The sequence below is a fragment of the Podarcis gaigeae genome (assembly GCF_964106915.1).
Source record: "Podarcis gaigeae genome assembly, chromosome: 17".
Lineage (NCBI taxonomy): Eukaryota > Metazoa > Chordata > Lepidosauria > Squamata > Lacertidae > Podarcis > Podarcis gaigeae.
This window is the reverse complement of record NC_139694.1, coordinates 8,028,479-8,049,813: the sequence shown is the minus strand read 5'-3', so window position 1 is coordinate 8,049,813 and position 21,335 is coordinate 8,028,479. Positions and strand designations below refer to the sequence as shown.

General features: G+C 43.4%; 1 protein-coding gene across 1 annotated transcript in view; it reads right to left on the bottom strand.

The window, feature by feature from the left end:
- Positions 1-21,305, bottom strand: part of WRN (WRN RecQ like helicase) — a 65,135-nt gene extending 43,830 nt beyond the window's left edge. The window contains exons 1-14 of the mRNA XM_083718369.1: positions 21,181-21,305; positions 18,802-18,898; positions 18,092-18,207; positions 17,504-17,649; positions 15,352-15,500; positions 12,820-12,969; positions 11,602-11,674; positions 8,939-9,053; positions 7,853-8,246; positions 6,335-6,415; positions 3,644-3,776; positions 2,774-2,849; positions 1,651-1,718; positions 40-148 (exon numbers count right to left, since the gene is read on the bottom strand). Of these exons, the coding sequence (XP_083574495.1) occupies positions 40-148; positions 1,651-1,718; positions 2,774-2,849; positions 3,644-3,776; positions 6,335-6,415; positions 7,853-8,246; positions 8,939-9,053; positions 11,602-11,674; positions 12,820-12,969; positions 15,352-15,500; positions 17,504-17,649; positions 18,092-18,207; positions 18,802-18,864 (1,673 nt within the window). The 5' untranslated portion in view covers positions 18,865-18,898; positions 21,181-21,305. The remainder of the gene's footprint in view (positions 1-39; positions 149-1,650; positions 1,719-2,773; positions 2,850-3,643; positions 3,777-6,334; positions 6,416-7,852; positions 8,247-8,938; positions 9,054-11,601; positions 11,675-12,819; positions 12,970-15,351; positions 15,501-17,503; positions 17,650-18,091; positions 18,208-18,801; positions 18,899-21,180) is intronic.
- Positions 21,306-21,335: the final 30 nt, after the last annotated feature.

The window sequence follows — 21,335 nt, the reverse complement described above, 5'->3', positions numbered from 1 at the left end:
GAAGACAAGCCCATTTCTTCACGGCAGGCCTAGACTTACTCAAGTTGTAGTACTTGGTCTTCCATCAAAGAAATAAGGGGAGAGATTACTATTCCAATTCCTCTTGTATAAACTGGTGGAAACTGAAAGCACAAACTTTTCCCGTATCCTGAAATAATATATATTGAATGAATACATCTTGAATGATAAGGGAATCTCATTGGAAAACAACATTTCCTTTCCTCGATCTCCCTAGTTTGTTATCAGTCTTTATAGAGACACAGATGTATTTAATGACATTAGCGTATTAGTGGGTTTATCCTCATGTCTATGTCAGTACTAATAAGGACCTTCTACAACACTTCAAATTAAAATTTTACAGATGTAGAGAAAATCACAGCAAGGCTAAAACTGGCACAGAATTTAATGAACCAGCTTTCAGTCCTCTATGTTCCAGCGACCTCTAGATCAGAATAATAGAATAAGATGTACATGTGGCTACACAGCTGGTGCATAATGTGGCAGCAAGAATGCCGATAGGAACAAAGTGGTCTGAGCATATTAACACCAATTCTGGCACTATGTTACCTAGTTAGCTAATAACTTAATCTTGTCTAAATCAGAGCTTTCCAAACTTTTCGTGTTGGTGACACAATTTTCAGACATGCATCATTTCGCAACACAGTACCGTATTTTTCGCTCTATAGGATGCACCCGACCATAGGACGCACCTTGTTTTAGAGGGGAAGAACAAGGGGAAAAAATCCTTCCCCTCTCTGCTCAGCGCCCCTTCAGCGAAGCGGGAGAAAGAGAGCCCCTTCCATTTCTCCTCCCGCTTTGCTGAAGGGGCACTGCACAGCTCTCCCTCTCTGCTGAAGACAGGAGAGTCTTGCTCTCCTGGCTTCAGCAAAAGGAACCCAAAGCCTTTGGAGCGCAGCGCAAGTTCCCGCTGCGCTCTGGAGGCTTTCAGCGAAAGCAACGCGAAGCCTCCAGAGCATGGAGGGAGCACTCCCTCTGCGCTTCGGAGGCTTTGCATTGCTATCATTGAAGACAAGGAGCCTGCATTCGCTCCATAGGATGCACACACATTTCCCCTTAATTTTTGGAAGGGAAAAAGTGCATCCTATAGAGCGAAAAATATGGTAATTCAGTTTTATTTGCAAACTGGAGGTTAAACTAAACCCTTTCCAGCCCTGGGAGGAGACAGGCAGCGTTCGCGTGACACACCTACACAGTGCAGCCGACACACTAACGTGTCGCAAAACACAGTTTGGAAAACTCTGGTCTTAATACTGGATACTCTCCTAAAGGGGGGTGTGTGTGAAAATGTGGAAGTTGTAGAAAGAAGTGGAAATTGACCCGAAACAAGTACTTTGAACTTCCACCATGCCATACCAAAGGCTTCCTGACCTTTCAAAGATGGAGCAGTAACGAACAGATGTAGGAGAGAACATCAAAGTTCATGAGCTTCCTTAAAGTTGCAGTTCTTAAGACTCCAAACCATTGCATCTAAAAAGCTTACAGACTACCAACCCAAAGATATCCTTGGCATTTTATCCCCCCAGTGGGGCAACAACCGCTCATATCACTACACCCTAACACTCTCAGGAAGTCATCTTCATGGGTTTATCCCTCATACAACACTCTGTGGAAAAAATATATGCAGCTCACCAGTTGCCATGACAACAAGGTTGTCTCTTCTGTCTTGCAAAACCGAAGAGATCACTTTCCACTGGACCCTTGAAGTTAAGGAAAAACATGACACAAAATGTTCAACTCTCATTTGAATCTTATTCAGCAACTTAGCATTCACTCTCTCATGTGCAACATAAAGGTAAAGGGACCCCTGACCATTAGGTCCAGTTGTGGCCAACTCTGGGGTTGCGGCACTCATCTCACTTTATTGGCCGAGGGAGCCGGCGTACAGCTTCCGGGTCACGTGGCCAGCATGACTAAGCCACTTCTGGCGAACCAGACCAGCGCACGGAAACGCCATTTACCTTCCTGCCAGAGCGGTACCTATTTATCTACTTGCTCTTTGATGTGCTTTCGAACTGCTAGGTTGGCAGGAGCAGGGACCGAGCAACAGGAGCTCACCCCGTCGCAGGTATTCAAACCTTCTGATTGGCAAGTCCTAGCTCTGTGGTTTAAACCACAGCATCACCCACGTCCCCATGTGCAACATACAGGTTTCTTTTTACAGAAAGCCGAGTCTTCTATGCTCTATTGACTGAGCTATTCCAGCTAAGGAATTCGGAATAGAGCAGAGCTAAATGAATTGTTCTCCTTGGTATCTCCCTTCCTTTGCCTTCTATCACGAAAACATCCAGCCAGCCATGCCACCTTTGCAACAAGTCAATTCCTCATTGTCCCTGCCTGCCTATGCATGCAGCTAGTCCAGATGTCTACCTCCAAATGATCCCATTGGTTCCTGTTCCACTGGCCAAGCCACTAACATCTCATTTGCACCATGAGTGTGCCCTAGAAGACACCTAACACGACACTCCCCTGGCCCTGTGCACTGCACAGGGGGACTGATAACTTGCCCACTGTTTTCAGGGAGTCCACTTCACCAGCACTGATCTCATCATTGCAGAGCCCACCATATGTTCCAAGCAACACAGCTTAAAGATCACTGCACTATGCATGCTGGTCGCAACCCATATAGTGAGCCCTATTCAGAAGTACAGCTGGGGCAAGGGACCTGTCACAGGGATATATGTTTATGTGGTAAATACAAAGCACAGATCCCTTCCTATTGTTGTGTATAGGAAAGGAAAACAACAAAACTTACGGTTTAAAATTTGCATGTCCAAAATACATCTTTAAGCAAGCAATTTGCTTATCGTTGGGTCTAGGCAAGTAGGAATCTTTGAAAACACAGAAAACACAAGATTCAGAGCTAAAGAATGTACAAAATCTAGTGAAGTCATGAGAAGCAGTTCTTGTAGCTAGGTCTCCATTTTAACTTCTTATAGGGACTGGGGTCTAACTAACTATTGTAGGTATCCTCATGGAGAATTCTGGTTTCCTCGCCACCCCTAAACAGCAGATTCCCCATGCTTTATTATAAATTGCTCTTGAAACTTGGAGGTTTGTCTTAGCTTCTCTTTGGAGAAATACAGTGGTGCCCCGCAAGACGAATGCCTTGCAAGACGGAAAACCCGCTAGACGAAAGGGTTTTCCGTTTTGGAGGTGCTTCGCAAAACGAATTTCCTATGGGCTTGCTTCGCAAGATGAAAATGTCTTGCGAGTTCCTGAGTTTCCTTCCCCCCCCCCTTTTTCCCAAGCCGCTAAGCCGCTTATCAGCTGATCCGCTAAGCCGCTTATCAGCTGATCCGCTAAGCCGCTTATCAGCTGATCCGCTAAGCCGCTTATCAGCTGATCCGCTAAGCCGCTTAACAGCTGATCCGCTAAGCCGCTTATCAGCTGATCTGCTAAGCCGCTTATCAGCTGATCCGCTAAGCCCGCTAAGCCGCTAATGGGCTTGCTTCGCAAGACGAAAAAACCGCAAGACGAAGAGACTCGCAGAACGGATTCTTTTCGTCTTGCAAGGCACCACTGTACAAGTTCCCTTTGAAGTGCAGAACTAGATAGGTGGTTCTTTGGATATATTTAAACAAACTTTTAAAGTGGTTGTTGTTTTTTAAAAAAAACTATTTACCCCAACTTTCCTCCTCTTCCTCAATGCCTTCATCTTCATCGTTATCATCTACAGTGAGTTCATTTTGCCTCTTGGACTTATCCATGGTCGAATCAGTGAAATCTTTATTGTGCTTGTCTATTTCTTCTAAGGACTGGAGAAGAGATTGGACAAGTTAACACACTCTTAGATCAAAGGATGCAAATAAATCAGAGGTAGCTAAGATGCTGGAGTGAAGTTACATTTGATCGCACCTGTTTGGTTTGTTTTTTTAATTTAGTTAATGAGCTCATAAACCCTATGAATAGAATGACTCTAGGCTGCAAAAATAACATTCCAGTACAAAGAAACTTGGCTGGTGGGAAAAGTTGCGATTAGTTCTATCACGTTATCTGCCCATCAAGAAAAAGCTTCAGCTCCTTGATTTCTTCATATCCAGTTGCTGTTAAGGCACAGGAGAAGAGGCAGCATTTCATTTCGCTAAACTGCACCAGTATTTACTGTTATTAAAAGTCTATTCTTGCTTGACAAACATTTTCTCAATGGCTCCAGTCAAACATACTACAGTGGTACCTCAGGTTACATACGCTTCAGGTTACAGACTCCGCTCACCCAGAAATAGTGCTTCAGATTAAGAACTTTGCTTCAGGATGAGAACAGAAATCAGGCTCCGGTGGCACGGTGGCAGCAGCAGGCCCCATTAGCTAAAGTGGTGCTTCAGGTTAAGAACAGTTTCAGGTTAAGTACGGACCTCTGGAACGAATTAAGTACTTAACCCAAGGTACCACTGTATACCAAATACAAACTTCTTCAGTGGAGGAAATACAACCAGGCAAAGAACATGACCAAGAGCTAGCATGCGCGCGCGCGCTCTCTCTCTCTCTCTCTCTCTCTCTCTCTATTTACAAAACCTCTCTCTCAAAAACAACTTATTAATTCCAAAAAGCAACACATTTACAAAAACATGCTCATACACGGGGAAAAACAGACAGCTGAAAGAAAAGTAAGTTATTATTTTTAAAAGTCAGCAGACGTTATTTTGTAACAGACATCGTGAGAAAATGGAAGAGGCTCAAGCCTCATCCCTGGGATTTCTAACTTTTCCCAGCCAAATTCAAGACAATTATCTCTGTTATGCCATGAACGGACAAGCAACCCAAATACATGATAAGGATGCTTAACAACCCATTCCAACCCTTGCTTCCTTATCTCAATATAACCAAGCTTCAGAGCGTCTCTGTATGGTGGGTATTTAAATAAATAATTGAAAATTAAAATCTACCGTATTTTTTGCTCTATAAGACTCATTTTTTCCCTCCTAAAAAGTAAGGGGAAATGTGTGTGCGTCTTATGGAGCGAATGCAGGCTGCGCAGCTATCCCAGAAGCCAGAACAGGAAGAGGGATTGCTGCTTTCGCTGTGCAGCGATCCCTCTTGCTGTTCTGGCTTCTGGGATTCAGAATATTTTTTTTCTTGTTTTCCTCCTCCAAAAACTAGGTGCGTCTTGTGGTCTGGTGCGTCTTATAGAGCGAAAAATACGGTAACTAGCCAGAAATAAACTAATTAGCTCAGGGAGGATCAGGAGAACCCCTAGATACTCCAGTAATTGATACTCAGCAAAATCGAGCCTTGACTGGAATCCAATGATCCCAAGAATACAAGGTGAGGCAGCCAGCAGCCAGAAAGTTAAAGCCTGGCAATGCAGTTCCCACCCCATCCACACAAAAAAACTAACGTAGAAGAACCCTCTAGAAAAAATACACAATTTTTATCCATCAACAACAGGACCAGGGTGGAGTTGGACCTTTCCCTCATAGTTTTCCATGAATTTTACTGTTCATAAACAGTATTTTACTGTTCGTGTAAACCCTGAATTACCATAATCTCTCTGGGAGGGGGCAGCACGAGCAACTGAGACCTTGTTGTACAAGTGGCTCCCCATGCAGGGACCTTTGACACACTTCCAGCACCGGTTCCCCAAAACATGCTACGTTCTCACTTTCATTTAGGCGACATAGCTGCTTTTCTGCCTCTCTAATCAGAATGCCAATGCCTCCGTGGGCCTTTATTAAAAGGTAAAGGGACCCCTGACCATTAGGTCCAGTCATGACTGACTCTGGGGTTGCGGCGCTCATCTCGCTTTATTGGCCGAGGGAGCCAGCGTACAGCTTCCGGGTCATGTGGCCAGCATGACTAAGCCGCTTCTGGCGAACCAGAGCAGCGCACGGAAACACCATTTACCTTCCTGCCGGAGCGGTACCTATTTATCTACTTGCACTTTGACGTGCTTTCAAACCGCTAGGTTGGCAGGAGCAGGGACCGAGCAACGGGAGCTCACCCCGTCGCGGTGATTCGAACCGCCAACCTTCTGATCAGCAAGCCCTAGTCTCTGTTGTTTAACCCACAGTGCCACCCGTGTCCCATTTATTAAAAGCAGCAAAAATGTGCACACAGTAAAATACTGTTCCCAGCCACTGAATTTTCCGGTTTGCAAACGTTCATTGGAATCCGAACGTCTGACGCGGCTTCCACTGCTTCCTGCAGCCAATCGGAAGCTGTACCTTGGTTTCTGAACGTTTTGGAAGTTAAACGGACTTCCGGAACGGACTCCGTTCGACTTCTGAGGTACCACTGTACTTATAACTGATATTTAACAGAAACATTATCAAATGTTTTCTGAAAGCAACTGATAAGTAGATTTTCAAACACCTACTTTAAGCATCTCCATTTCAAGTTCATCATCATCTTCAATAGTGCAAAGAGAATCCTCTTCATCCTCTAGATGGCTTGATTCCTAAAAGGAACATTTCAAAGTGAGTGCAGTTTCTACTTTGCTATTGCTTCTCTCTGTGAGCAAACATGGCAGCAGCTGATGTTTGTGCCTTTCCCCCCATTGATAGGGCAACTGAGGTGGGGGGGCAAGGGGCATGTCCGTACCATTTTATAAATAATAATAATAATAATAATAATAATAATAATTTATTTGTACCCCACCCATCTGGCTGGGTTTCCCAGCCACTCTGGGCGGCTTCCACAAAGACCAAAAATACACTAAGATGTCACACATTAAAAACTTCCCTGAACAGGCTGCCTTAAGAATGTCAGGTAGTTGTTTATCTCTTTGACATCTGATGGGAGGGCGTTCCACAGGGCAGGCGCCACTACCGAGAAGGCCCTCTGCCTGGTTCCCTGTAGCTTTGCTTCTCGCGATGAGGGAACCGCCAGAAGGCTCTCGGGGCTGGATCTCAGCGTCCGGGCAGAACAATGGGGGTGGAGACGCTCCTTCAGGTATACTGGACTGAGGCCGTTTAGGGCTTTAAAGGCCAGCGCCAACACTTTGAATTGTGCTCGGAAACGTACTGGGAGCCAATGTAAGTCTTTCAAGACCGGTGTTATGTGGTCTCGGCTGCCGCCCCCAGTCACCAGTCTAGCTGCCGCATTCTGGATTAATTGTAGTTTCTGGGTCACCTTCAAAGGTAGCCCCACGTAGAGCACATTGCAGTAGTCCAAGCGGGAGATAACTGCACTGGCTTTCCAACTAACCTCCACCAGTAAGGTAAAGGTAAAGGGACCCCTGACCATTAGGTCCAGTCGTGACCGACTCTGAGTTCTTTTGTAGTTCTGTCTCTTTTTCTGTTCATTTAGATGTGATAGCCATTATGCCCTCCCCCAAAGCAGCCACTTTGTGTTATACCACACCCCATAATAGTCATGTGTGGCTTATGCTCACAGCAGTTTCTCCCCAAAATGCTGGAGACCCTTGTAACACAAGAAGGGTTATGCAGAGCCTTATTACTGAGTTAGGAGAGGGGTTTAAAAGTCCGATATTTTGTCACAGGAGAAAACAGAGGTTTCTCAGATTTCTAGAAGCAAGCAGACCCCGCCCACCTCTCATACAATACTGCTTCAGTTGTTGCAGCCCTACTGAAATCTGGGAGAAATATCTGGTTGTTAATAGATTAAACATTACAGTGGAACCTCGGTGGTCGAACGCAATCTGTTCTGGAAGACCATTCGACAACCGAGGCACAACTGCGGTCAGCAAAATCCATTGAAAAAATTGGAGAAACGCAGCTCGGAAGCTGTTTGACTTCCAAAAATCGTTCAAAAACAGAAGCATTCACTTCCGGGTTGTCGACATTCGGGTTCTGAATTGTTTGGCTTCTGAAGCGTTCGACAACTGAGGTTCCACTGTACTACTATTCTTAGACCATTATCCAGATAGACTCACCTTAGACATACAAGCCATTTCACTTAGCAGCTCCTCCTCAGCCTGACGCTCCAACATTTGAAGTTCATATTCAGTTATATCTAGTGACATTAAGCATTCTTGCTCCACAACTTTAGGTCCACTGTCTGAAGCATCATCTACGTGTTTTTCCTTATTAATTTCTGATTCATCTTCCATTAGGGCTTCCTTTTGGACTAGTTTGTGACCCACATGATTGATTGACTCAGACGTGACCTTGGAAGTCAAGTCTGACATTTCAGTTTTTTCTTCATTACTGCAGATCATTTCTGAATCTGTAGTATCTCCCAACTCCATCCGGAATGCGGGCTCAACAAGCAGCTCTCTTCTGAAAGCCTTGAAGTTTTCTGACATGGCAGCCAAAATTTCTGCAGCTCTATTAAAGAATGTCAAAATGGCAGAGCAAGCTTCAAAATGGGCTTGATGGATTTATCCAAAGAGGGTTAAAGCAAACTTGGATGCATTCTTGGTCTGATCTAAATGCACTCCCCTTTCTTAGTAGGATCCAGAAAACCATACGTACAATCCAGTTATCTATTGCCCCCATTTTAGCCCTTAAAAACATATTCCAAAGCACCTTTCAATTAAAAAAACAAAGGTTATTCAATTACATTTAAAAAATAGATCTTAAAAGACACAGTTAAAACCAAGAAGGAAAAGGGATCACTAAAAGTAATCAACAAGCTAAAGGAGAATGGAAATTTAGCTCAGACTAAGTCAGACAAAATTAAGATGTTTTCACAGTTCAGAAGAGGCAGGGGTACAACTCTTATAATCTGGGTACCACAATTAAAAAACACTTGTCCTGCAATCAAGCACACCTTAAAAGGCAACAACACATGAAATATTTATTGATGCTCTATAAAATACATTCAGGGGGTCTCCCGACATTCTTAAAAAGATTTTTTAAGGAGTAAATGGAAATGCAGTAAGGCCCCAAAAGCTATGGTGCAAGTACAGACGTCCTGGCGCAAGTAAAGAAGGCCTGTCTATGGTTTTGTCTCGTTAATGTTCTGAGAAAGAACACAATACCATTAATTTGAACTGATAAAGCAAACAAGACCTAACCTTTGAACGTTTGTAGATTGTCCAAAAGTGCCAGGAAAATTATTTGCTAAATCCACCATCTCCTCTAATAAAGATGCGAATTCCTTCTTCATTTCACTTGCCAATAGGGCGCCATCTGTTTGTTTTTAGGGGAGGAAAGGTCAATGTGAATATTATTTTTACCAACCACTATGTGCTCTTTTCCAGTTACCTGGCTTTGAAACAACAACAACAACGTAAAATTCATTGTTTTAATAGCAATTTACTTCTCTTAAAATTTCAGGCCTGCTTACAAAATAAGGGATATTGCAATGATTACTGTTAAATGGGCTTCCACTGGGCTTTTTCAGAGAGGCACAGAATTCTCCTAACATCTTTCATATGCATGCTTAAATCTTTCTGGTCATTCTTAAATCACCATATCCTTGCTATGAAGTGAGTCTACCACCTAAGTCCTAATTATTAATAAATAATAATAATGCAGTGTTAACCTTTATGTTGAGTTACTACAATGTTGCCTACATGTAGCCGCTTGCAAAGAATGCCCAGAAACTGCAATTGATCCAACATGCAGTTCTGGGTCCAGTTCTGGGTCCATTACTTGCCAGCCTGTTTCATGGACCCAATTCAATGTGTTGGTGCCCTGCAATTTTTTTCATTAAAGATGGAAGATGAAGGCAAAATACAGAGTTACCTCGGGTTAAGTACTTAATTCGTTCTGGAGGTCTGTTCTTAACCTGAAACTGTTCTTAACCTGAAGCACCACTTTAGTCAATGGGGCCTGCTGCTGCTGCTGCACCACCAGAGCACGATTTCTGTTCTCATCCTGAAGCAAAGTGCTTAACCCGAGGTACTATGTCTGGGTTAGCGGAGTCTGTAACCTGAAGCCCAAGGTGCTTCAGGTTAAGAACAGTTTCAGGTTAAGAACGGACCTCCGGAATGAATTAAGTTCTTAACCCGAGGTACCACTGTATACTTTTATTTTAGACACAAGCTCTGCTGATTTCAGCAGTGCATTCCCCGGTAAGTACACAAGTTTGCAACCGAATTCTCATATATATATTTACTTATTTAAATATTTGCAAACTGCACTTACCAGAATATATACCAGAATATTTATCGATACATCATTGATGTTCTTTTGGTTGTTATCCTATTCTTATGTTCGTATGTGCAACATACGAACATAAGAATAGGATAACAACCAAAAGAACATCAATGATGTATCGATAAAAACCAATTGGTAAACACACATATATATTTAAGAGGGATTTTAACAGGGAGAGGGAGGTGGCACAACGTGTTTTATAGCAGGCACGTCCAACTCCCAAGAGAATGCAATCTACTCCCCCTTTTGTGGGGGACCCAAAGTTGTTGAGTTGTTGACCTTTGGGGGGGGCAAAGGCAAAGTTGTTTACCTTTTTCTAGGGGGGGAGCAAAGCATGTTTAGCTTTATATTGGGGGGAGGGAGACATCGCTCACCTAAAACAACAATGCAGCAGTAGTGACTGCTTTTGTTTTCTAATTCGTCGGCAAAACACCCATTTGACACAACAGAGGACAAGAGCGACGGCGGCCAGGGACTTTCACTCCATTGCTTATCACTACCACCGATCAACAGGGATCCCGTGATTGACCACGATCATCCGGGGATCGACCAGTCAATCACAGTCGACAAGTTAGACATCCCAGTTTTAAAGCATTAATTGGAAAAGCCCTCTCTGCTAGCTAGAGATGATGGGACTTGTAGTCCAACAGCAGCCGGGGATCCAAGTTTGAAACAGTAACTCATGGCTTAGTGTAATGTGGACAATCCAAGCCTCCTTCCAGGTTAGCAAATGAGGAGGTGCTTAGAAGCTTTCACTTCTCCTTCTAGTTAACCAAAGCTAGTCACCTAGAGCAGCTAGTTGGAAACAGAGTTGCTCGCTTGGAGCTATCCGTGGTGCTGCAAACTCTGATCAGCGTCACCTCATTATCTGTGGATCCACGTGGCAGAGGAACCAAATAAAAGCACTGAAATCAACCAGTAAAGTATAAATGGCCTGAATTTGTGGTATCTGAAGGAAACGTGTGTAGAATGCATCCATGGACAGTAGTACCTCAGGTTAAGTATTTAATTCGTTCCGGAGGTCCGTTCTTAACCTGAAACTGTTCTTAACCTGAAGTACCACTTTAGCTATTGGGGCCTCCTGCTGCCGCCACACGATTTCTGTTCTCATCCTGAGGTAAAGTTCTTAACCTGAGGTACTATTTCTGGGTTAGCGGAGTCTGTAACCTGAAGCGTATGTAACCTGAAACGTATGTAACCTGAGGTACCACTGTACAGGGTCATAGTGTACGCCCTAGTCTTCCAATTGTATAGAAAAATGCAATGCCTTTTAAAAGACTCCCCATCCCCCATGTTTTTTGTAAAATACAGTCATGGGAAAGTCATGCTAGCAATCTTTCCAATCTAAAAGGGACACCTTTTGAGGTGTGCAAGGTATTGTTATGTATACCAAGTAGTTTGTGGCTTCATTCAAGTATATGACCATACCCACTCTATTTTCCCACAGCTCTGATAACACACACAGTATGAACTGTGTCTATCACATTGCCCAATGCATTTTAGGAAAAGAGGAAAGACAACAGAAGTTGAAAGTGGGGATGGGTAGAACCTCATTATGGTTTACATTGAAGCTCACCTTTTTCTGCACTAATTTGCATCTGCTTAGAAGTACTCATGTTCACCAGTTTTTCGTAAATGAGAAGGCTAGCCTACAAAATAAGAACAAAGAGAACTTTTTAATGCAAAAGGTAATGCTTAACATTTTTTCTCAGTCCATATAATTTAAAACTACCTATCTTTCTCAAAAAAAAATTTTTCATTAGCATCTTAACAGTGAACATTCTTTTAATACTGTGCAACAACTATTTTATTTGTTTAAAAAAAGTCTGTTCCAACTCATAACAAGAATTTTCAAGGATGCATACCATAATGAACAATTTTAAAAATTATAAAACCATAAAACAATGGGGAAACAGCTTAATACAGTTTGAATAAAAAGTGGGACTGGGTGGGAATTCTCAGCGGACAGCAAAAAGGTAACTAGTCACTAAAAGCCCATGGAAATAAGGTCTTGGTCTGGCACTTAGAATTCATTAGTCTAAGCATTAGGCAAGGAGCCCTGGGGAGATCAATTCAAAGTCAAGGCACCACCATGGAGAAAACCCCTTCCACAGATGCCACCTGCCTGATCTCTGACAACAGGGATACTGAAAGAATGATGCCCTTAACTGGCAGGCAGCTTCATGCAAAATTAACGATGCGTGGTTAATACAGAATTCTATGAAGTTAATTATGACCAGAAGCTTCCAGATTGGATCAGAAGCCATTTCTGTTTCCTTTTGGCAGCCCAATATCCTCCAAAAAATTCTCTCTCTCTCTACCTTCTGTGTGGCTTAACACTTCTTTTAATCAGAGAATTGAGGGAGCCTGTAACATTGGCCAAAACCACTGATTCTCACCCATATCAGGGGCTTCTACTTTTTAAAAGCAAAATGTTACAGTGCCAACAAATATCAAGGAACAACACTCAGCCCCACATCCCCCATGTGACTTTGCAATTCTGGGATATGGTTTATAGAAGACAGAGGATGCTGCTCTCTACATAAGATCACTTCAGCGCTACCAAGGGAAAGTGTCTTTGGTAGGATCAAACAGGAAACTATGCCTGGCAGTAGCGTTCTGGGTTAATTCACGGGACGCTGAGAAAGTAAGAGGGTAGGGGCTGTGGACTCAGACACAAGGCTCATCCACATCTTGGCATATTAAGCTGATTATCCAAACCAGGCCATAGTAAGCTTGCAAATTGCATACTGCCAGACGTCACCTAGAAAAATATAAGCTTCTTAGTACATACATAAGCATCGGTGGCGGCGTATAGCTTTTGCTCCTCTGTAAGGGGAAACTGCTTCCAGTTACCACAACGGACCAATTTGTCTTTCAAAAGCTGTTTGTGGAATAGATGCTTCAGAAGGTTGTTCAGGCTCCATATCTCTTTACATTTGAGCTAAACAAAATAAATGGCAAACATTAAGCGCGAGCTATTTTTGAGGCTACATCAGATAATAAGCGCACAGTGATATATTTCAGATAGAGATGGAATAAATCTGAATCACAGGATCAAAATGCGTTCGGAGCTAAATTTTAAAACACAGGTTAAGCGGAGCAACAGGCTGTGAAAGAATTCCATGATACGAAACTTTTAATCAACTACCTTTAAGATGAGCCATGCTGCAATTAAGTGTGTGTATGGGAAATCCATCCAGAAGACAAAATGTTTATCAAGGAGTTAGTGATTCTAACATGGTTACCCTCCCTGCCTCTGTTCCTTCCCCCTTCCTCGCAGCTGTTAAGCTTTTGATGGTGTGAGAACAGTTTTGGATGTCCTCTCTCGCAGCTGTTAAGTTTTTGATGGTGTGAGAACAGTTTTTGATGTCCTAATCAGTGTTGAGGAGGTGAATCCCCACATACGCCTTAATCAGTCTGGGAGGATAGTGCTGGGAACCTTCTGTGATGTTGGAAATTGTTATTGGAAAGCGGGGCATTGGGAGGAGACGGCTATCTATAACATCAGATGGCTTGGGCAGAGTTTTTCAGACGTTTGTGCATGGGCTGATTGGCTGCAGGGCCGTGCAAACTGAGGCTACCTGGGGGAGTCACTTTACCACATCTTGAGGGCTTCCAAGTTGCAGATAGAAGTGCATGCTTGGTATGTATATATGGCTTGTTTTTTAGGAATAAAACCTTCTTCTCACTCGTGTTTTCTACTGCTTCTGAATCTCTTTTAAAAGAACCACCTTGCATTTGGCAAGACAGTGTGCCACAATGAATAGATGTATCAGTTGAATAATAATAATAATAATTTTTATTTATACCCCGCCCTCCCCAGCCAAGGCCAGGCTCAGGGCAGCTAACAAGCAATAATAAAAACAAGTTGAATGAATACAACTTAAAAACACAATTAAAATACAACAATTAAAATACTGAAACATTAAAATATTAAAATGCAGCCTCATCACAGGAGGAGAAAGGAAAAAGAAAAAAGAAAGAGGGGGAGGGAATCAAATTGGCTCCAAACCAAAGGCCAGGCGGAACAGCTCTGTCTTACAGGCCCTGCGGAAAGAAATCAGATCCTGCAGGGCCCTGGTCTCATGAGGCAGAGCGTTCCACCAGGCCGGAGCCAGTGTTGAAAAGGCCCTGGCTGAAGCCAATCTAACTTCCTTAGGGCCCAGGACCACTAGGGTGTTGCTATTTATGGACCTTGAGGCTCTCCGTGGGGGATACCGGGAGAGGCGGTCCCGTAGGTACGAGGGTCTTAGGCCGTGAAGGGCTTTAAAGGTCAAAAGCAGCACCTTAAATCTGACCCTGTACACCACCAGGAGCCAGTGGAGCTTGAAAAGCACTGGGTGAATATGCTCCCATGGCAGAGACCCCGTGAGGAGCCTCGCTGCAGCATTCGGTACCCGCTGGAGTTCCTGGGACAGCTTCAAGGGCAGCCCCACATAGAGCGAATTACAGTAGTCAAGCCTGGAGGTCACCGTTGCATGGATCACTGTGGCCAGGGCGGGGTGGGAAAGGTAAGAGTAAAGAGTAAAGTTCTGTATCATTAGCTGAAAATATTCAGCGCATAAGGCTCGGTGTGCCATAACTCAGTGACAGAGCCTCTGCCTTGCATGCCGAAGGCCCAATCCCTGGCATTTCCAGGTAGGGCTGGGAGAAATCTCTGCTGGAAGCCCTGGAGAACTACTGCCGGTCAGTGTAGACAATACTAAGCTAAATGGGCCATTGGTCTGACTCAGTTTAAGGCAGCTTCCTATGTTCCTGTGTTTTGTGTCTTTTGAGCAGGGAGTCCCAGAAACCCAACACATTACATGAGAATTCAATGAACCCTGGCCAAACAATACTCAAGTGACAAGCAGGAAGGCTCATCCCAGATTTATGGAAAGTGATATTTCTAGCTACTGAGATGGACCATTCTCAGCCTCTCTAAATTCCTATAGATTCATAGTCTGGGAAATGAATTATTTGCACTAGGCTGATCTGAGGCCAGCAACCATAGCAGCTACTCAGTATTATTATTATTATTATTTTAAAAATCACAAAGTTTCATATAATGCAGAGTGGAAATACAGCCCAATAAGCAAAAGCGAAGGAGAAGAAAGTATTTGGCACAATATGAACATTGATCCTAAAAGGATCTCATTATGGGATATCCATTTTCATTTTACCGTGTTTTACATTTAAAATTTAAGATATCACTAGCTGCAGGAGATTCATCCAGCAATGTTAGTCTAAATACACAGCATAGGGTTTCTCACCTACATAGCTGATTTTCTATAACTTCTCTGCTGAGTATCCACTCTAATAACAAAGAGTGAGTTATTATTACCTTTTCATTAGCAAGGTCACCCAGGTCCACAAGGCTCTCCAACTTGATTTCAAAATCACGCATCAGCTTCCATTTATCCCCTTCGATACCAACCCCAACTTTTTTAATAGTGTTACTTTCAAGCAATTTTTTTAGTGCCAAAGGAAAGTCTGAAAAGATCAAGTATGCACATTTTAAAAATAACCACTTAAGGCATGTATATCTTATCTATTTAATGTAACCTTAGGCTTCTCACAATGCTTTTTTTTTTTTAAAAAAGAAGTAAATTATATGTTATTCTGGTCTCTATCACAGCTGCACCACCTCAGCTATACATTAAATTACCTACCCACCAAAAAATATATATTTTCAGCTAGAAGTGCTGGATAAACAACAGAATATTTCATCACATTTTTTTTTTACCCCACCCTTCCTCCCAAGAGAATTCTGACCATATTCACCAGCTGATCTAGAGATACAGCTCACAAATTCAAAAGAACTTAGGTTCAGCCCAGAAACAGATAGGAGACATGAATATTAGCTACAGAGTTGAAGTACTGTGTATGCATTGATACATAAAGGATAGCACTGAATCTGAAGCACTGAGCTTTGGTTCACAGGCTCAGTGGGAGCAAAAGAAATGAGCATGAAGAAACCAGTGTCACCTCCCCAAACAACCTGACCTAAGTGAGAAGAAACACCAGCAGCTGAGGAATTGGTTTCCCCAAAAATCCCTTGCTAGGAACAGAAAACTGCAGCCAAAACAAAAAAATTTCCGGTTCAGGAACAGCCACAATCTTTGGTCCCACGAGTACCCACTTTTAAAGCACTACGATACCACTTTATACATTCATGGCGTCACCCAAAGAAACATGGGAAATATAGTTTGTCAAGAGTGCAGAGAGGAGTTAAAAAGGTAAAGGGACCCCTGACCGTTAGGTCCAGTCGTGACCTACTCTGGGGTTGCGGCGCTCATCTTGCTTTATTGGCCGAGGGAGCCGGCGTACAGCTTCCAGGTCATGTGACCAGCATGACTAAGCCGCTTCTGGCGAACCAGAGCAGCACACGGAAACGCCGTTTACCTTCCTGCCAGAGCGGTACCTATTTATCTACTTGCACTTTGACGTGCTTTTGAACTGCTAGATTGGCAGGAGCAGGGACTGAGCAACAGGAGCTCACCCTGTCGCGGGGATTCGAACTGCCGACCTTCTGATCGGCAAGTCCTAGGCTCTGTGGTTTAACCCACAGCGCCACCCGCGTCCTTCAGACAGTAGTTACAATACCCATATTTCCCCCAGAGAGCTACAATTCCCAGACGTCCCTGGGAAGGATTGATTTTTAAAGCACTCTCAACAAGTAGCTGCTATAATATTCTCTTTCTGCCACCACTTTGGACCTGGAAGGCCCTGGAAACCAAGAGAAGCAGTAGCAGGAAATTTGAGCATGTCTTTCCTACACAGCAGAAAAATACTGAATGCCCGTTTCTAGATATTGCTTCTTTTTGATCTGAGAGATAAAAGTAGTGGAACTTTACAGGCAGAGATATGCTGTGAAATGATAAATTCCAACTGTACTTCCTTCTGCACTATGAATCCTACTCTCTCATCCCTCAACAGAATGAAGCAATTTAAATTGTTGTGCTAAACTGACACCTCTGAACTTTCCAGTTTACACATCAATAAAAGCAATATTTTGTCTGAAAAGAAATCTGATCAGATTTGCTACAACGGAAAAGATTATCACACTAGGCATCATGGAGATCAGGATCCCTTCAGGTAGATATCACACTTGACATAGTGAGGACTTCTCTCCCTCCACAACTGCAAAATACTCAGCATGAGTCTGTACTATACATATGCAGTAGAACCGCATGGTACAGTTATATAGAGTTATATATCTGACCGGTATTCCACTGTGGGAAGGATTACAGAACCTCCCTGAACACTGAAATCCACCAAGATGGTTCTCACATTACATAAGTTAAGCAAGTCCAGCTTTTCTTGATTACAGAGTTTGTATTGCCAGGGTACAAAACGTCCTGCTATTGTGAGAGCAGGCGTTTTGCTGCTTTACAAAATAGTGTTCAACAAAGCAAACAAACTGAGCTACAGCTTAGATGAAAGGACAACTTAACAAGTACGTTTGGTTGAGAGATTAACTACACAGTACTGACTTGACATAGAAGAGATGTGAAACAAATAGCACTTTTGTTCAGATTCACAGAGTTGGATTAAAGCAACTTTGCCCTCCTTCCCTTTAGTGTAGCATGGCGGCCATTCAATGTCAAATCCTAATGCAGCTCCATAGGATAAGGTTGTACTAGAAGATAAAAGGCATTAACAGGATTAGTACAGTGCAATCCTGTGCAGGATTATTCAGAAGCAAGCCTTCCTAAACCTAGAGGGCATAGATTTGCACAGGTAATATTTGTTATTGTCTTTTCCTCTTTCAAGAAATACTGCATGACTATTTTATCAGTTCTGTGCCAGACCTAGTACTTGCAAAGATCGTTAGTACTAACTTGACATGAAAGACTGTATAAATCTTTGCACGGGGGGGGGGGGGTGTCCTTCATTTTTTTAATTGATTGATTGTGTGTGTGTGTGTGTGTGAGAGAGAGAGAGAGAGAAATATTGAGGACATCATACCTCTTTCAATTAATGGCCCTTATTCCTAATGAACATAAATTTATTTATTTTTTAGCTTACAAAAATGAGATGCCATAGGGTTAGCAGTTTAAATTAAACTTTCAGTCTCTTACGCAATATCCTCTGAGAGTAAGGAACAATCATTTGCATTATAGCTGTAAGCAACGGAACCATGGAATTCTAAGAAGGGAAGGTTGTCTTCCAGGGCACTCCGATGGACTGGATTATTCTGGTTCATAAAAATGCAAAAGAGAGCTTGTTGTAAAGGACGTTTAAGAAATGGTTTTTCAGATCAATCATACTGGCACAGGTCACAGTGCGCTTGCCTTCCTGTCCAGGTTACAAAAGCATCACAACAATTTCTGTCGATAGGTAATTAGAGAAGTTAATGGATCCAATGCATACCAAGAAATTGCTTTGCCCCACGCATATATAAAACATATACATCTTCCAACACAGAGATTATTTGCTATGTCACCACATGCCATGTCATCAACTCAATATCCACTACTCAACCTGCAAACCTTAAGGAGAGTCACTGATGACTGTTCTTTTGGAATACTTTTCAGGTCATGCAATCACAACACCCAGTCCTCATGAGCAATGGTATCAAGCTAACATCAACACTATTTGGGACATAATAAATCTAAGAAATGCAGTAGTTTTACATTTTTTCCGTGAAACGGAAAAAATTCTATGTGATTTGCTAATTAGAAACTGCACACAAAAGTACAACCAATGCTGCATTTCAGAGTCTGCCACTTTTTACTGCTTTTTTCGTTCTTCTTCTCTTGTGTGACTCAAGCATATTCCCATTCCTTACCTTTTTGTCCCCTTTGGCCTGTTCAGTCATCCACTGAGGTAGTTTATTTGACGAAGAATCCATATTCCTATCAAATTTGTTTGGATTTGTATGTTAACTGGAATAGAAGAAATAACAAGTATGCAACTTGGCTCAGTCTACTGTGAAATGATTTGTGTGGCGTAAGTCAATCCATTCCAATCAGTTATTTGGGGGAAAGTCAGAATATACCGGTAGGTTTTCCACATAAGTAATTAATATAAAGAAAATATATTGCTTAACCGTAAAATATTCAAAGGAGGAACTGTTAAATTGCAATCATAATCCTATTTATGTGGGAATAAAACCCATTTAATTTAATAACACTTACTCCTAAGTAGACACAGTTAGGTTATAATAATATTATAATTACTTATTATTTATACCCCACCCATCTGGCTGAGTTTCCCCAGCCACTCTGGGCAGCTCCCAATCAAGTGTTAAAAACAATACAGCATTAAATATTAAAAACTTCCCTAAACAGGGCTGCCTTCAGATGTCTTTTAAAGATAGGATAGCTGCTTTTTTCCTTCACATCTGAAGGGAGGGTGTTCCACAGGGTGGGTGCCACTACCGAGAAGGCCCTCTGTCTGGTTCCCTGTAACCTCACTTCTCGCAATGAGGGAACCGCCAGAAGGCCCTCGGCACTGGATCTCAGTGTCCGGGCTGAACGATGGGGGTGGAGACACTCCTTCAGGTATACAGGACCGAGGCAGTTTAGAGCTTTAAAGGTCAGCACCAACACTTTGAATTGTGCTCGGAAACGTACTGGGAGCCAATGCAGATCTCTCAGGACCGGTGTTATGTGGTCCTGGTGGCCACTCCCAGTCGCCAGTCTAGCTGCCGCATTCTGGATTAATTGCAGTTTCCGGGTCACCTTCAAAGGTAGCCCCACGTAGAGTGCATTGCAGTACTCCAAGTGGGAGATGACTAGAGCATGCACCACTCTGGCGAGACAGTCTGCGAGCAGGTAGGGTGTTAGCCTGCGTACCAGGTGGAGCTGGTGGACAGCCACCCCGGACACAGAATTAACCTGCGCCTCCATGGACAGCTGTGAGTCCAAAATGACTCCCAGGCTGTGCACCCGGTCCTTCAGGGGCACAGTTACCCTATTCAGGACCACACCCGCCCGCCCCCTGTCCCCCCAAAACAGTACTTCTGTGTTGTCAGGATTCAGCCTCAATCTGTTAGCCGCCATCCATCCTCCAACCGCCTCCAGGCACTCAACACAGGACCTTCACCGCCTTCACTGGTTCTGATTTAAAAGAGAGGTAGAGCTGGGTGTTATCTGCATACTGATGAATACCCAGCCCAAACCCCCTGATGATCTTTCCCAGCGTCTTCATATAGATATTAAAAAGCATGGGGGAGAGGACAGAACCCTGAGGCACCCCACAAGTGAGAGCCCAGGGGTCAGAACACTCATCCCCCACCACCACTTTCTGGACACGGCCCAGGAGAAAGTAGTGGAACCACCGTATAATGGTGGTGTCAAAGGCCGCTGAAAGATCCAGCAGAACTAGGAAACAGCTCTCACCTTTGTCCCTAGCCCGCCGGAGATCATCAACCAGCATGACCAAGGCAGTTTCAGTTCCATGGTGAGGCCTGAATCCCGACTGGAAGGGATCCAAATGGTCCGCATCCTCCAGGCGTGCTTGGAGTTGTTCAGCAACCACCCGCTCAATCACCTTGCCCAAGAATGGTAGATTTGAGACTGGGCAATAGTTGGCCATAATGGCCGACTCTGGGGTTTCAAACTGCTAGGTTGGCAGGAGCAGGGACCGAGCAACGGGAGCTCACCCCATCGCAGGGATTCAAACTGCTGACCTTCTGATCAGCAAGCCCTAGGCTCTGTGGTTTAACCTGCAGCGCCACCCGCGTCCCTGCATATGATAGGTAAAAAGGACTTATTCCACAGAAAGTGTGTTTAGGAATATTTGTAATGTTACAGCCTAATACAGTCAGAAGACAGCCCTGTTTAGGGAAGCTTTTAATGTCTGATGCATTACCGTATTTTAGTATTTTGTTGAAAGCCGCTCAGAGTGGCTGGGGAAGCCCAGCCAAATGGGCGGGGTATAAAATTATTATTATTATTATTATTATTATTATTATTATTATTATATAATATTATACACGTTTCCCCAGAAGTAAGCCCTCCTCCCGTTTTATAAAATATAACTTGATGCCAGGTAAGTGCATAGGTGTGCAGCCTAACAACATTGCAAACTGAAGTAACTATGCGAGTATGGAACCAGTGCAGCCCAGAAGTTACACAATCAATTTTTGCGTGTACCTACAACCTTATTCAACCCAGTAATAGACATTGCCAGTCCGAATAAGGCTCGGCGTTGGAAAACTCACCTGACCTAAACCTTCCCTGGGATCCTCACCCTCATCCTAGCAACCTTTCCCGCCAGACCCGCTAAATAGCCGTCACGAGCCGCCGACGCTACTGTCGCAACAGAATGACGTCGCTTACCGCGCCTCTCCAGCCCATCCCTTCGCCCTCCCTCCCT